At 41.6% G+C, this 16,773-nt stretch overlaps 1 protein-coding gene across 1 annotated transcript; it reads left to right on the forward strand.

Annotated features, from left to right (window-relative positions):
• The first annotated feature begins 4,430 nt into the window (after positions 1–4,430).
• sh2d4a (SH2 domain containing 4A) lies at positions 4,431–16,568 on the forward strand. Its single transcript, XM_042058450.1, has 9 exons — positions 4,431–4,656; positions 5,467–5,789; positions 5,957–6,116; positions 7,822–7,969; positions 10,439–10,580; positions 13,051–13,249; positions 14,155–14,285; positions 14,907–15,124; positions 15,881–16,568. The coding sequence occupies exons 2-9, from the start codon at positions 5,615–5,617 to the stop codon at positions 15,971–15,973; spliced, it is 1,266 nt and encodes a 421-aa protein (XP_041914384.1). The 5' UTR covers positions 4,431–4,656; positions 5,467–5,614; the 3' UTR covers positions 15,974–16,568.
• Positions 16,569–16,773: the final 205 nt, after the last annotated feature.

Consider the following 16,773-nt stretch of genomic DNA (forward strand, 5'->3'; position numbering starts at 1 on the left):
ATGGTAATGTCTCTCTCTCTTTCTCTCTCTCTCTCTCTGATTCTGCCTGACCTCCCTCTCTCTGCCTTAGTAATTAACTGTCACTTTCTTTGTAAATCTAAAACAGTGCAGTGCCCACTCACTGGACAGAAATCAAAAGACTGCCACTATACATTTCAAAATGATGTAGCACTGCAACAACAAAGGATGCATTTACAATACTGAATGGAGTAATGTTTGGAGCCTAAATACACACTTTCTCCTCAGAACTGACTTGGGATCTGTACTGGACTCCTCACTTACTGGCATCGGACCAGTTGAGAGAAGAAGCCCTCTCTTTGTTCTCCTCCTCACTCAGAATTGCTGTCAAAAAAAGCATCATTGTGTCAACTGCTCTGACCTCGTCCCCCCGGCTCTTGAACTTGGCAGTAAAATGACCTAATGAGCAGCTCACAACATGGCCTTGCTAAAGTAGTCTGACCGGACAGAGTAGAGTACGCCATACAGAGCCATTCCCAGGGAAAATGTAAACATGACAAGTGTGGACTTGATGACAGCAAAACCAGAGCTTTCCAAAAATACATACTGCATGTTTTGCCCAGGCTCATAGTGTATCATACATATAATGTCCTGTAGAGTCCTGCAGACCTAGTTTCAAAACATGAATGTTGGGTCCTGCTACCACCCCCTACACGCAACACCTGCCCACCCAATCCACCCATTCCACAGGCTCAAGAATATAAAAACAGATGATATATGATCGACCCTGATTATGACCGCTGGGAGTTTTAATGAGGTACCCAGATGCCAGGGAATGGCAGAATTGAGCTCAAATGGGCTGCACCTGCACCCTGTGTTTGAACAACTCCTTTGCCATGAAGTAATCACCCTTCACCGGTGTCCAAGACAAACTTGTGAAAAGGCATATGAAAGAGTTCCATGGTACATCAATTGCTGATTTACATTAAGGCATTGTAAATGTGGCATACAGTTGATAAAGTACACCTTTTAAACATTTTGAGAGGTACTTTTTTTGTTCTGAGAAGTGATCCATCAAAGACGAACGTCATTGAATGTAAACTTTCAGCTATATACTGTCAACCTCCCATTCATTGAGATTAACTGTCTCTGTTTATGTCAGAAATTGTGAAAATAAGAAAGGTTAATGACTGCAGTTCAACTACTGCACAAGGTACATTCTTTCAACAACCCACTGCTAAATAATCCAAACAACTCCTCCCATCAATCCATCATTGACAGGGTGTGTTGTTAAGGTGGTGCCATGCATTTTTTATGGATGTCCTTCCGAATATTTTGTTTTATATATAACGTATGAGGTGGTAAAATCACATTTTAGCTTAATAAACTTTACAAGTTGCTCTGTGTGATAGAAAGGAATGATTTGTCTGACACACAAAACACACATCTAAGTTCTAGTTTTAATAAAGCCTTGTTAACTTCCATCTTGTGTTGGTCCCAGCTATAATAAATATGCTCCCCACGTGCACTCTTAACGGTACTTTGGACCGGCAAGTTGACATCTTACGGAAGCTCACTTTCACTGAGCAGCCCTTAGATACCAGTGCAGCATGCTCAGGCAGCCTTAAGAAGCGTGCACACTGCTCCAACAGGGCTGTGTCCCTGCTGGATAGAGGACAATAATGAAAACCACAAACTGTGGAAGCATCTAAGAAATAATTCAGTACAATACACAAATCCACATCCATTACATTAGTTATATTACATCCACGCAACACTTTGTAATGCCACAATTGAAAACAGGAAATAAATTATGAGTGAAACAATCAGACAGTCAGGGCTGCCAACTCTCACGCATTGATGCATTTAAAAGTTAAAATATACAAACATTTCTTAAATTCTTACAAAACACCCTTAGGACGACACAGCATCAGATGAACGCAGGTTCAGGCTGAGGTCCTATATAGATCCCTTTGCTACCAATGTTAATTTAACTCTGGGACCCTGGTCCCTGAGAACCACTGATGTTTTTTTGTTTTTTGTTGCTGTACGGTAATAATGCTGAATGAGTCAAACAAAAATGTCCTATGTAGCCTACACACCGAAATCTCACTCCAAGGTTTTTTGAAAAGTTGGCAGCAGACAGTGGTGATAGAGAACTGACACTATATGAAAGGAAATTATTGTAGATAGATAGATAGATAGATACTTTATTGATCCCCAAGGGGAAATTCAAGAACTTGTGTTATACATGTTTACATGTATATCACAAGGCGACAGGACACTGAGGTTATTGCAGTAAGTGTACAAATAACTTTAAAACTGTGAGTATACTTTGTTTTTCTAGTGAAGTTGTGAAAATAATAAACAAACATGGGGAAAAGAAAACTGAGAGGGTGTACATCTGCGGTGCTCATTTCACCGTGTCAGCTGTGCACTCCCCACAACATTTCACTGCTACGCTGACATACCAGAGTCCCCAAAGTGGCGGTAAGGATTTCTTTTCTTTTTTCTTTTTTTGATGATGATATTTCCCTCGCCTTCCCTTGTGGCTAAACACATCTGCCCGATCCATCTCCATGTCCAAATAGCTCCTCTCTTGGGCACTGTTGTGGAATGTCCTCGCCTTGTCGGTGCAACTCCCAACACTGTACACATCAAACAACAAGGCACAAACTGTCCTAGAGCCTCTTCTAAATTACAACACGATATCATGTCAAAATGAGAGAGAGGGAGAGAAAGAAAGAGAGGAAAAAAACAGTCCATGGAGGGTTGACATGATAAGATCAGTGGTTACATAAATACAGACAAATTATAGAGTTCCGCTTTAGTGTGGACCAGGAAATGATTATTGCCTTTAAGCTAATACTCTGTCCCATTGTATGTTTTGTTAAACAAATTGAGAATTAACATCTGAAGTTTCATGCAAACAGTTGTTTCATATCTGAGGTATGTCTGCACAGAGAGTTTCAGGCAGCCCATGGCAAAAGCAAATACTGAGGAAGTATTGAAGTGTGCCCATCCTAGTAACATATATTTTACAGTTACATTTATTACTTTAATTTTGTATTAAGTGATTACCTTGAAGTGTATTTACTTTGAGTGTTTTGAAGCACCATCAATGGGATTTGCACAGTTAATTTGTAATATGGAATTTCCGCAAGGTTAACACAATGGACTTGCAGGGACATTTCTAATGACGTGGCATAGTGGAAACCAGACAAAGTGTATGACAATCAGACAGCATACTAAAAATACTGTTAAATAGGCCTATGAATGGGGGGCATGTTTTACCTCTGACTCTAAACAAATCTATTTAATCTAAATAAGTTTACACAACTCTGTTTTAAGTTTGTTAAAAGACAGTACTATGGATCACGTTGATCTGATTTTAAAATGATATAAAGCAATCTCACAAGTACTCCTAACTGTGGCCTATCCATTATACATTAGTAGCCTAAATCCTTTATCCATAGCCTACATTAAGTAAAGATTGTTTTTCTCATATTACATTACTGATATTTAGCCATGAACAAGAATTATGGTGTTCATTGTAAGTGCTGATGTAGCCTACATTGCTGCCAACAAATTTGGTACAAAGATCTGGCCCAGAGAGCTTTAACTTTCTCATCTCTCGCCAATGGAATACTAATGCATTGCCATTGCCTCGCTGTGTGCAGGTCATGAACTCTGCTAGTCCAAAGCAGCCTGTTGAATAAAAACCCAATGGGGATTCATTTTGAAAACGTCAAGTACTTGTCCAAGTCAGGAAAACTTTTTGTTTATTGGTGTCATTTGATTGTTAAATGAGACACACTGGGCATTTAGATGACATGATTTCCATGTGATCAGGATTTAAAGTTATGGATTTATGTTGTTGTTGTTGTTGTTGTTGTTGTGAAATCAAATTCATTGAAAATGGTTAGAGCATTGATAGCCTACCTTATTATTTCTACATACAAATTCGAAGTGTTTTAGATGCCATCTTTAACACATCATGGAGGCCATCTAGTGGTTGAGTCGGGTAATGTATCAATTCAAAATAAATCATTGCTGTAGTCAAGAATCTACAAAATGTAAGCAACTCTTATTATAAAGAATCAAATGAGATCACAGTCTATTGCTTACCAACTGGGTTACTGGGGTCTGAGTTTTGATAGGCTGTGGCCTAACCCAAGCTCTATTTTTTCTGCTTTAATGCAAGAGGGTGTTTAGTAGGCTATTTGCCTGTGGAACATAAGGTGATAGACATGTTTCTCTCCACACAGGTTCATATTGTTGTTTCTTAGGAAGTAAAAACAAGCATTGCCTATTCAATTCTTGTCTTTACTTCCTAAGAAGAGAATGTTAGACCTTCCCTCTAGCCTGACGAGCCAGACCCGTATCACCCTGGCCCAAATTACTTTTGCTGCCGCTAGGGTGCGTCTAGATTTCTAGGCTACCTCCCCTCACCTGCAGTGATTTACCGTCGTCATCAGGGAGGAGTGAGTTGAAGTTCGTCAATGGGTGGAACACACAGTTCTGGTGTGGATCGAGTGTCAGCATGGAAGGAAAGAATTAATGAAGAATCAAAAGAACTAGCCTATCCATCATTTTGTGTCTACCCCAAGCCCACCATTTCATCTTAATATGGATTTTTTAAAACTGTAATGTATAGCTCAAGTGTGGATATATAGGGGGGCAATACTGTTGGCGAACGTGAGTAACAATGCACATATTTCTCATGCTTTCGATAAGAGTATGTAGCGGCTGTGCGGCGGAACTGTTACTGGTTAGGTTTGTCGGCATGCAGTTTCATAAAACTTTGGTTAAAATATTGCGACTTCAAATGGGTAATGTTAGCATGGTTTGTTTACTTATAGTCTGCTTCATCGAAGTGCTTGATCGAACAAATTAGTGATTTTGGGTGTGTGCTTGTGTAGGTTAAATCATATTTACACAATTATAAAAGAATCTTTAAAAAAAAATGACCTTGTGTCCTGGGGACGCAATACACACATATTCCATGCATCGCTAAGTGGTTTGCTACTGAATTGACCTCTCTCAAGTGAATAAATTATTTTGCCGTTTATCTGACTTGTTTGGTGACGTTTGATATTGAATGCAGGGGGCTAGGCTAGGCTATCCCTGTGCACCTGCTTCCACAAATTAATTTACTGTAGACCTAATGTCTAAAAAATAAGGAACTGAAACACTAGTAGGTTTATCATCTTAGACCAATTGACTTCTTGTTTGCTCATGTCATAGGCCCACCGTGTTTGTTAATGTTTTATCCAGATATTACATTCCAAGAATATTTGTGGATACAACTCACTTACAACAATAGCCAAATGGTTATTTTATGGTGGGAAGGTGGTGTCATGTTCACAACAACTAGGCCTACACTGTTTGTGCTGGAGGCATTTCAAAAGTCCCTGTGTAGGGTCTATGTAACAGTATCTGTCTGTTGCAGATGTGGCAGATTTGATGAAAGAATATTCAAAATGACACGCTTTCTCTTGTTTTCAGTAACACATTTGAACATAGCCATGGACCAATCCACAAAAGGATTATAATCTTTCAGTACAAATCCGCAGTCTCCCACCCAACAGAAACAATCTGAAATATTTTCTGAAAACCCTCCGCTTCTGTCGGCCGGTTTTTGACATCAGCCAAGATGCTCCAGCAGATCTTGACTGATATGTTTGTTGACCCCGAGCTCTTGGCCGAGCTGAATGAGGATCAGAAGCAAATCCTGTTCTTTAAGATGAGGGAGGAACAGGTTCGCCGGTGGAAAGAGAGAGAGGCACGACTGGAGAAGGAAGAGATTGGGATGAAAAGGCCCAAGAAAGGTAAAGAGCATGATCTCAGTGTTCAGACCTCTGCTTTTACCCTTATGCATTAGGATTCCAAATGAGCTAGTGAAATTTCAAGCAACTTACTAACAAATAAAAGTAAAACCAGTGTAAGTAAAGAGATCTTTACATGTTTTTGACTGACTCAAACTATTGGTCTTCAGATACTAGAAAGACTGTCTCCTGGATGAAGGCATCAGACGGTGACCTTTGGGTCTGGGTGATGGGAGAGCACCCTGACGACAAGTCTTTTGACCAGATCTGTGATGAGATCATGGCCGAAAGAGCAGCTCTGCAAGCACAGAGGGAAGCAGAGGAGCTCAGGTGAGACATCAAGGAGACAGGTAGCTAGCCACACAAATGGTCACAGGTAAAGGCTCAGTCCATAATTCTAATCCATAAGCAGCTCTGCAAACCCAGAGGGAAGCAGATGAGCTCAGTAAGATGTTATGGACACGGTAGGCCACAATAACACACATGGCTACAGTTAAAGGTCCAGTCCATGTGAATAGTTGTTCATTTAGTGTATGCACTCAAAAAAATACCTGTACACTGTCCTGGCCATGTAAATGGAAAACCATAAAGATGAATAGGTTATACTACTGATCTGCTGCAGATTTGTTGGGTATATGTGAATAGTAATATGGTATGCTTAGTGTGAGGTTGGGCAAGCTGAGTCAAGGGCAGTCAGTATAACACGTCAATGTTATCATAAACTTTAATGGCCTAGTCGAATTTACTTGAGTGCTGCTGACCAACCACAATATGACAGGGATGGCTCTGGGTTAATCATAGCACTTTATGACTTGGGCACATGCAAGAGTGCCTTGCCCTTCTACAAAGATGTCCACTTAATTTGGGCTATTTGTGTTTTTATCTCTAAAAATTGGACTTGGTAAAGAATGAATATCTAAAGACCATTAAAGATATTTACCACATGTTGCACTAAAAGCCTGTGGTACATCAATATTCATACTTATGTATAGTTTTATATTAAAATAATTGGATTGATTGCTTTTCAGGTTTGAAACCTGTTAATATGGGATTGGAATTGACTGTACATGTACTACATTCAGCATTGCTGGTGTGCGGCTTTGGTGTACTTTTGTGTCTGGAATTTGACTTTTCATGTGTTGACATCTGATGACGTGTGTGTAAACAAAGAGCAGGAACAGGTTTTGCTTTTCACTTGCATGACTATGTATATGTGAATAGGAAATAATTAGGTTGACCTTGTATATAGCACTGTGTGTTTCCTAATGAATTCATCATGCCATGGAAAAAGGCAATGTGTTATTCAGTTAAACATTCCCTGACTTCTGGCCAGTCCCAGCATGTAGTATTGACACAGGGCACTCCCTGCCTAGCATGGGGTTGTTTCCACAATCATGTTTGCCTTATAACTTCCCAGAGGTGAATGGTTTACCCCACAAGAAGGCCGATGCACCTTGACACAGTTCATAGTTTATGATAAGGGGGCCATATATGGCACATGCTTTTCTCTGAGAAACATGGTATGGTTGGAGTGTGTATTGAATTCAACTCATTTGTGTGGATTACAGTTACGGAAGTAATAACTGTACCTGTAACTATAGCTCTGCCTTTGGCAACAAATCCTGAAGGCAATGGCTATTTCCCCCTTCATTATCTACCTACAAAAATGACATCCAAAATCATAATATGTAACATTAGAGTAACGGCAGCTATACTCACGTTGTACTATTCATGTAATCTTAATTGGTTTTGTTTTTTTGCATATTACTGGATCTGCATGTAACCCTTTAGTGACATCACATTGAATAAAGTTAGAGCTTTAATAGTATTTGCTCATAGTATTTGTCAATAGTATTTGTCAATAGTGTTTGCTCCCAGCACTTAATTTCAGCAAACATTGTGACACGGTTAAGTACATGTCAGTAATGGGACCTGATTTAGGCTTGTATTTGTAAAACTTGCCTGCCATTTTGCATGTACTGTACTTGGTTTCGCTTGACCCGACTAACATGGTGGACACCTGGTTGGGTCTTAGGGCAAAGAAGGAGGCCGAGCTGCAGAAGAGGTTCTCTGTTGTCCACCTGGACCCAGACCTGGTGCTGGCCAGGGCAGAGGAACAGCGGCAGGAGGAGGCCCGGCAGGCTGCAGCCCAGGAGCAGCTGAGACTCGAGGAGGAGCTAAAGGTAACGGCTGCAGGGCTCGTCTGGCATCAGAGGGTAGTAGGCTGGTCTGCTTGCCTGGCATCAGAGGGTAGTAGGCTGGTCTGCTTGCCTGGCATCAGAGGGTAGTAGGCTGGTCTGCTTGCCTGGCATCAGAGGGTAGTAGGCTGGTCTGCTTGCCTCACATCAGAGGATAGGATGCTGGTCTGCTTACCTGGCATCAGAGGATAGGATGCTGGTCTGCTTGCCTCACATCAGAGGATAGGATGCTGGTCTGCTTGCCTCACATCAGAGGATAGGATGCTGGTCTGCTTACCTGGCATTAGGGCTGTCACTTTTGTGAAAAAATCCAGTGCGATTTTTGAGACATAAGTGTATATTGAATCGATTGTAAAATCGATTTTTTATGTCTAAAGACGTTTCCATTTTCAACTTATAGGCCAATCCACAAACAACTAACAGGCATTAGGACGAACGTAAAGAGGGCGCTTGTAGACGCAAGCCAGCAATATTTCTGAAGATTTATTGGCGTGAAGTTTCGTGCACAATGACAAACAGAAGTGCAACATTCTCGAAAACCAGTAAGCCGAGTGGACTGCCATTACATCAGTGACATGACTGCAGGCTTCAACGTAGCTGTGTCTGTGTTTACGATTAGAAATGTCAAACAAATTTCGCCTACGTAGAACTCGACTGCACAGTTTGCGTAGCCTACCGCTTTGTTCTTCTCCATAGTTTGATATACCAAAAATCCGAAGTAGGCTACTTCCACATCGAACTCCTCAAGTTATTAGGGCCCATCACTCGTCTCTCTACATGTCGCACAGGTTGATCGCGTTGTCCTCCATTTTTTTTGGCAAAACACGAGCAGCACAGCAGTTGATTGAAACAGCTGTTCCCGGTGCTAAAATTGGTGGGAATTTTCTTTTTAGCTTTCGCAATGTTTACTGCACTTCGGAATTCTTTTATATTCTTATATTCTTGTTTATGAATTTTGTTACATCTATCTTTTTTATTTGTTTATTTCGTTTAAAATGAATAGTGTAAATATTTGGTTAAAATCGATTCCCTATTTTAGTTTTCGAAACTTGTGTTGTTTGGTCCAATCGATTGTGCAATCGATTTTCGAACGTAAAGTGACAGCCCTACCTGGCATCAGAGGGTAGTAGGCTGGTCTGCTTACCTGGCATCAGAGGGTAGTAGGCTGGTCTGCTTGCCTCACATCAGAGGATAGGATGCTGGTCTGCTTGCCTGGCATCAGAGGGTAATAGGCTGGTCTGCTCGTCTGGCATCAGAGGGTAGTAGGCTGGTCTGCTTACCTGGCATCAGAGGGTAGTAGGCTGGTCTGCTTACCTGGCATCAGAGGGTAATAGGCTGGTCTGCTTACCTGGCATCAGAGGGTAATAGGCTGGTCTGCTTGCCGACTGGCTCACTGATTGATTGAAGCAGTGACTGGACTCAGTCATGGGGCTACCGAGTGTCACTGTCTTAGAACAAAAAGTTATTGTTTGGGTTTGGTTGTATGTTGTCTTGTCCTAAGGAGAACCTGGTAAGGTTTCTATGAAGCTAAAAAAGTGTTAGTGGTTCTACTTACCCTTAGGTTGCTATGATGAACACTTGGATTTTTCAGCATGATTGTGATCCTTCTTTTCCACTTTTCATGTCAAATAAATACACCCTAGGTCATAAGGTTATGAACTGCATCAGGCATGAGGAGGTTATGAAGAACAGTGACGCATACGATATAAGATTGTCTAACACTATGGTCCACCTCAGAGGAATTAGAAACTGCTGACCAGGATGAAGGAAAATGACAAAGAAAGGCAGTCTTATTTAACAATTTGTAATATGAAGTGTTGAAGTGTTGTACCCACAGTTCTATACATAAGGCTACGGTATTTGTCTTTGCTGTGGAATGGTGTTCTGGTGCAGCATTCTAAAAGTAGATTAGGTTTCCACCACCACCATCAGACCATGATGTCCATGCAAATTCACAGAGAACCAGTTTTTTCTTCTTGCGTCAGTTAATAAATGGGTTGCTCGTATCCTTGAGGCACAATTACATCACGTCACAATGGATGCGTGTGTAGGGCTTGTTGTAAAGTAATTGCCTCCTGTTGAAATGCCTTCAAGAGACAAAGGGGGACAGCTATCAAGAAATATAAAGTTCTGTTGAGTTCTCCTCTGCTTGTCAGCATGAATTAATTAGCGTTGATCTTGACCACACCTTCAAACTTTATTGAGACTAATTTGGATTGCCCTCCATTGTCAAAATCAGTATCCTGACCACAAGACCCAAGTCATGACATTGTGAAAGTCATTCACCAGTCATACAGTCATAAACAACAACATAGAGTATTGTTGGTGAGAAATATTACAGTTCCAGTCATGTAAGTCTGCACTGACGTGTGTTTGTCCCCTAATGCTTTAGTGCTGTACAGAGGAAAATGACCGTTAGATGGGTCGTTGTTTGTTTGTGTTTGTTTTGTGCAGAAAAAGGAGGAGGAGGAGAGACGCAAGGCTGAAGAAGAGGTGCGCAGACTGAAGGAGGATCGTGCTCAGGAAATCTACATAAACCTGAAGGATGTGCAAAAGCAGGATCAGGATAAGGAGGACAAGGCCTGGCAGGAGTCATGTGAGGCAACACACACACACACACACACACACACACCTGAGTCTGTTCTCAGGACCGTGAGGCACCGTTAAGTTCCAAAACTCACTCAGTCACACACATGCACGCACGCACACATGCATGCACACGCACACAGTCTCAGTCATCCGAGTCCCTTCTCAGTCATTCTATCACATGCAGACATAAACGTGCATGGAATGATGAATGGAGCATTTATGAAATGTCATTTGTACAGTACAACAGTGAAGATGGAAATAGTCTTATCACCTGGTTGGGGCCTCTGTATCACTGTCATAACTTGACAGGCAAGACTAGCTAGGGCTGCACAATTAATCGAATTTTAATCACGATTTTGGCTTCCCACGATCAAATTTGCGTGATCGAGCGATATTTCAAATGCGTGCTCTACCCATAGAACCAACCTGGCAACCCATAGAACGCTCCGCTACAAAACAAATCAAACGCTCCTTAAACCTGTCTGACCATGTGCCTGCATGCAGCCTACCAATGACAGCTGTTCCCTGCACTGTTCAGCCTGATGCACTGTGGACTAGTGACATTATGTTAACTATTAGTAGGCTAGTTAGACTATACAATAAACGACGATCAAAAATCAAATGTGTGGCACAGCAGAAGGCCAAGAGCTTGTCCCTCGAAGCGGATCATCCATTGTTCGAAAATATTTCTGATTTCAGGCAAGTTAAGTTAACCAAAAATATAAGAAAAGCAGGGCTCTCAACTCATACCGTGAAACACATCACATGACGTAAACCACACATGCCTTTTTTTATCACGTTAACTTTTAGTCCTTGTTTGCTTCCTCCGATAGCCTATAGCCTACTGTAATAAGAGTTGAGCTAACGACGGGATCCGTGAATTTTATTCATGTATTTTATAAGCTTCATGTGCAACCTACAATGCATAAGCGTTTCAAGACACAACCTACTCAAAACGAGTGAACAATAATGAAAATGTAGCCTACACGTCAGTGTTTTACATATCAACGAATGACTAAACCAGGGGTGTCCAAACTGCGGCCAGCCATGCACTTTAATCCGGCCCGCCGAGCATTTATTAGTTTATCATAGGCCGCTCGCTATTTTTTTCCAGCGATAGACGACGTTGTGGTTAACTTTAGGCTACTACAAACTGCTTTACACTCTTCTTAGAGAACGTTTACAATGTCAATGTCAAAACAGCTTGTCACATCGAGATACATAGTATCTCCATTGCAGCAGATCTAACTACCTTATGCTAGTCCATTTAATTGGGGACGCATTTGAGCGTGGGAGAGAGGGCGATGGCAACAGTAGTTCCCACTACTGACCAATTTTAAACTGTGAGAGGGCACAGCCATAGGCACAGCACTAGCCATAGGCTATTTGAGTGGAGCTGGCAAAGAGTCTTAAAGTGACAGTGCACCATTTATAAATGAATTAAACAGCATCAAATTAACAGTATTTCTTAAGAAATTATTTTTCCCGGTGGGCTGTTAACGTTTTCCCAAATATTAACAAAGTAGCACGCACAAAACATTTGTTTGGAAGTTGTTTGGAAGTTTGGAAGTCGCAGTCAAATCTATATTTGCAGTAATTTAGGGGAGTAAATGTGAGGGGAAGAATTTGGGTGAGCCAGATAGCAAGTCCAATATGTTTAGGGAAAAAATATTTTTCTCACTAAAATTAATTAATAATCGTGATCTCAATATTGATCAAAATAATCGTGATTATCATTTTGGCCATAATCGTGCAGCCCTAAGACTAGCTAATATTTACACTGACATTTTTAAAAGAACCGTCACAGTCAACATGACTCCGAGACTGCTAAAGATAATGCAATCTTCCATCGGACTAGCTATATATAGAGTGAAAGAGCAAAGGTAACAATTGTGACTTCAATGTTTCTAAGGCATTCATAGACTGGGGTGTGTACATAGGGATTGTGCCTAGGCATCCTTAGTGAACTATTGTTTACCATCAAATATGATCTGCTAAGCTAACATTCAAAAGAATTTGCTAGGTAAATCAATAAATGTCAACTGTGGAAATTCACAATTTAAAAGCACTGGGGAAAGGTACCGACAGGTACTTATACTTGTCACATATGGATGTCTATGTCTGTTTATGATAAAAGACAATGATGTTGTCTGTCATTTGGTCTGTAGCTCTTAAAATGAAATATCTGATATGGCCCTAAATCTGAAGGGTTATAGTTGGTTCTGTGCCATTACCTCTGTTCTAAAGCCCTTGGTTTGAGGTGAAACTAGTTTTTATGTTTTAAAAGGCAAAGCAGGGCATGTTTGCTGCTCTAAATGCGCCCAGTGGCAGAGTCTGTTTTTTGGGTGGCGTAGTCACAAAGACCAGTCTGTTCAGATGATGATGATATGAGGTCATACTTTTTTAAAATAACCTTTGGACATGACGTGTGTGTGTGTGTGTGTGTGTGTGTGTGTGTGTGTGTGTGTGTGTTTCAGTACGCAAATCCAAAGTGGCAGACCAGCGTCGTCGGTCGATCGCCAAGCAGACTCGGGAAGACCACCGCAGGCGTTCGCTCAAGGCCCTGGAGCAGGGCCGCGTGGCTGCCGTGACCAAGACCTTCGGGGGCGAGAAACCAACACTGCCCCCCAAACCCAAACCCAGGAACCTCACCGTAACCAGCGACGTCATCAGTCAGTGAGTGCCTCTTCAGTTCTCTCCTCTGAATGTACAATTCTGTTCTCTGTTCTGTACTGTATGCTGTGCGGAGCTGCAAAGGTCAGTTACTGCACCAGGCATTAGTCTGCAGAGTACAATCCTCTTATTATGAGTACATAGCAGTCCTAATTAAATTCATAGATTAACTTCAGTATTGTTGTCCCATTAGGTCATGGTCATAATAACATCAGAGGTTTAGTCTATTGAGAACTGAATAACACTATTACTCTTTTGAATATTGTTCGGGGCACTGAATACTGTAGAGGATATTGGAGGGTACTGTTCAGTTGAAACTCTCTCTGTGTCTCTGTCTGTCGCTCTCTCTCTCTCTCTCTCTCTCTCTCTCTCTCTCTCTCTCTGTCTGTCTGTCTGTCTGTCTGTCTGTCTTTGGCCTTGGTTTCTTCCTGTCTGCCTGACTCTGCCGGTGTTTAATGGTCACTCTTACTCTCGCTCTGTCTCTTATATTGGGAGTGAGAAGTGCTGAGGCTGGGGGATTTTCCCTCCCATTCAGACTAAGCCACAGGCACTGCAGCCTCCAGCCACCAGCTTTGGGGCTTTCACACATGAATGGTCGCTCTCTCTATTTGCATGTCTTTCTCTCTCCATCTTTCTCTCTCTCTCCATTTTTCTTTTTTGTTCTCTCTGCATATATCTCCCTCTCTCTCCATCTATCGAACAGTACAGCTCTCATTCTCTCTTTCCATTTTTCCCTCCGTTCTCTCTCTCTCTCTCTCTCTCTCTCTCTCTCTCTCTCTCTCTCTCTCTCTCTCTCTCTCTCTCTCTCTCTCTCTCTCTCTCTCTCTCTCCATCTCTCTCTCTCCATCTATTTCCCCATCCCTCCCAGCTACCAGCTGACCTGCTTTTTTCTCCTCCTGTGGTTGCAGGAAGCCAGGTGTGCGCCGGACTCTGTCCTCGTCCACCCGCGAGCGCATCATCCAGTGGTTCAGGGACGAGCAGCTGCCCCTCCGGGCCGGTTTCCAGAGAGACCAGAGCCGCATAGCAACCTGGTTTCATGGTGAGCGCCCGACTGAGCAGGGGAGGCCATGTCAGATGGAGCATTACATCCTGTTGATTATGAAGGTGGCTGCTGTCTTGAACAAGTGTAACACGTGTCTTGATTATTTTGGTGGTGTATCACAAGGTTATAAAGCACATTGGGTTGCTGTTTGTATTTCAATTGGAGTTGTATTGTAGTTCAACTTTAGGTGTGGGCCCTTACTGCCACCTAGTGTTTGTGTCTGATGAAACCTTGTACTGTTATGTAGATTTTCTTGAGATTCTGATTGCCAACAGCAATTGCCTGTATGTTCCATTTTGAAATCAAACTCTTGGACAAAACTGCACATACATTTTATCCTCAAGTAATGAAAATACAAAACTGCTATGTTAATTCCCATTAACTTAAGGTTAGGTTCAATTTATAAAGAGTACTGTTGCATATATTTATTATTAATTGCTTACTCACTTATTTATTTATTGAGTGTTGAGGTGGTGGTGAATGTAGAGTGGAAAAATCAATGAGGGATTATGGCAGCATACTGGATGTAATCTAGACAAAACTCCTTATTTTAGCTGTGGATTCATCTGAGCCTCAGAAAAAGGTGAAAAGTTGAATACTGACATTATTCTTTTTCAGGCATAATCTCACGGCAGGAAGCTGAGGACCTGCTGAGTGAGAAAGAGCCTGGCTACTTTCTGATCCGGGTCAGCGAAAGGATCTTGGGATATGTCCTTTCCTACCGCAGTCAGGATGGATACAGGCACTTCCTTATCGATGCCACAGAGAACTGCTACATGCTGCTGGGAGACCAGCTCAAGTTCTCATCACTGATAGAACTGGTCGAGTACCATGAGGTACAGTGATCTTAATGGGTTGTATGGCTGAACAAATACGAAGGATGACGTTAGAGAGAGACGTTTTCTAATGATGTTACTCACAAAAAAATTGAGCTCAGAGACCAGTGGAGCAGCAGTAACCTTACCGCCTGACAATCCTTCAACCCGGGTTTTATTCCCTGCCGTTGCGAGTCTGAGTTGTTTTGGATTAAAGCATCTGCTAAATATCAGTCAACTTTAACTTTGAAAACGGATTCAGTTCTTAATAAGGTTAAAGATGCAGGCATTACTTAAAATTGTACTTTTTTTTTTCTGGAGAAATTCTCATGTTCATCCTCTGAGAGTGTTCATACTTCAGGAACATGGAAGGGAGGAGTTATAAGATTGACATTCAAGCTCAAATACCAATAACCTTTTGCCAGAAGAAAGGGCAGCACCTTTTGTTTGACAGCAGCAACATTTCATTTGACATATATACACTACTCACAAAAAGTTAGGGATATCTGGCTTTCAGGTGAAATTTTTAGGGTTTCAGTATAGAAAGTACTGAAACATTGAACTGTTGGACATACACATTCAAAAGATTAGAGAAGGTCACATTAAGTTCACCTGTAAAGGTTATAATGGATTTTAGGTTCATCCTGAAATTTCACCCGAAAGCTGAATATCCCTGACTTTGTGTGAGTAGTTTAAGTAGTTTACATCAGAGACTGTATGATATGACTGACTTTGATGACATGACAGTGAATGTGCTTTTCTTCTTTTGGCCACTAGGTGGAGGCCCTCACCTCATCTGGAGGAGAACAGCTCCTTCATGCATGTGGTCAGAAGGCTGGCCAGGTGGACTACACTGACCTCTTCACTTGAGTTGAGGATCGGGCCTCCAGCAAGAAGCCAGCCATGGACAGGGGAAAACTGGAGGAAGAGCAGGTATCAAACACTGAAGGGATCTGAAGACCAAAGACCGTCTAAAAGCTGATGGCATAGCTGAAGCTGGGCGCAGATCTGAGACCAGTTACTCCTTATATATGGGAATGGTCTTGATTTGGATTGGGGGGGGGGGGGGGCAAGTGGTTCTCAGTCAACAGAGAAAAGAAACTCGTACCAAGAGCAAAACAATAAGGCTGTGAAACAGTTGTTTGTGTCATAGTTGTTGTGTTGTAGTCGTTGCAATGGGTACAACATAAATGTGGCCTTATTTTGTTTAATGCTTTAATCCCTTTTGTCATTCAGTTACATCAAGTAATATATCAAAATATGTGAATTTTGTAACACTGTACCATCAAACTTTGTTTTATGGAGACACCATCCTAGACATCCTATGGTGTCAGTTTGAAGGAAATATTTACATTGCCATGTTTTAGTGTTAAGTGCCTTATTTAAAAATGTAATGTGACATTCTGCTGAACAATAATGTACAACAAAGGTGACTGACAGCTACCTAATAAAATAGTCTGCATTACTTTGTGATTATCGCTTGTGCTATTTGTTAATATTAAAGCTGGGTGTAATATCTTGTGGTGTGCTCCTTTTGGCATGGTCATCTCTTCACACAAGGCAGTCGCTGCTCAGATTGTCATGTCTTCACAGTCCAAAGGACTTTATTCTACTGATGGTGCAGGAGTGTGGGTGGATGAGAAGATGGAAAGGTTCCTAGACCACAGGAA

The sequence above is a fragment of the Alosa sapidissima genome, chromosome 13 (assembly GCF_018492685.1).
Source record: "Alosa sapidissima isolate fAloSap1 chromosome 13, fAloSap1.pri, whole genome shotgun sequence".
NCBI classification, from domain to species: Eukaryota; Metazoa; Chordata; class Actinopteri; order Clupeiformes; family Clupeidae; genus Alosa; species Alosa sapidissima.

What these genes read in the sequence shown, in the direction of transcription:
- sh2d4a (XM_042058450.1), top strand. Translation starts at nt 5,615, where the DNA reads ATGCTCCAGCAGATCTTGACTGATATGTTTGTTGACCCCGAGCTCTTG. An exon ending in AGGGAAGCAGAGGAGCTCAG is followed by an intron (nt 6,117 to 7,821) that starts GTGAGACATCAA and finishes GTTGGGTCTTAG; the next exon opens with GGCAAAGAAGGAGGCCGAGC. An exon ending in GACTCGAGGAGGAGCTAAAG is followed by an intron (nt 7,970 to 10,438) that starts GTAACGGCTGCA and finishes TGTTTTGTGCAG; the next exon opens with AAAAAGGAGGAGGAGGAGAG.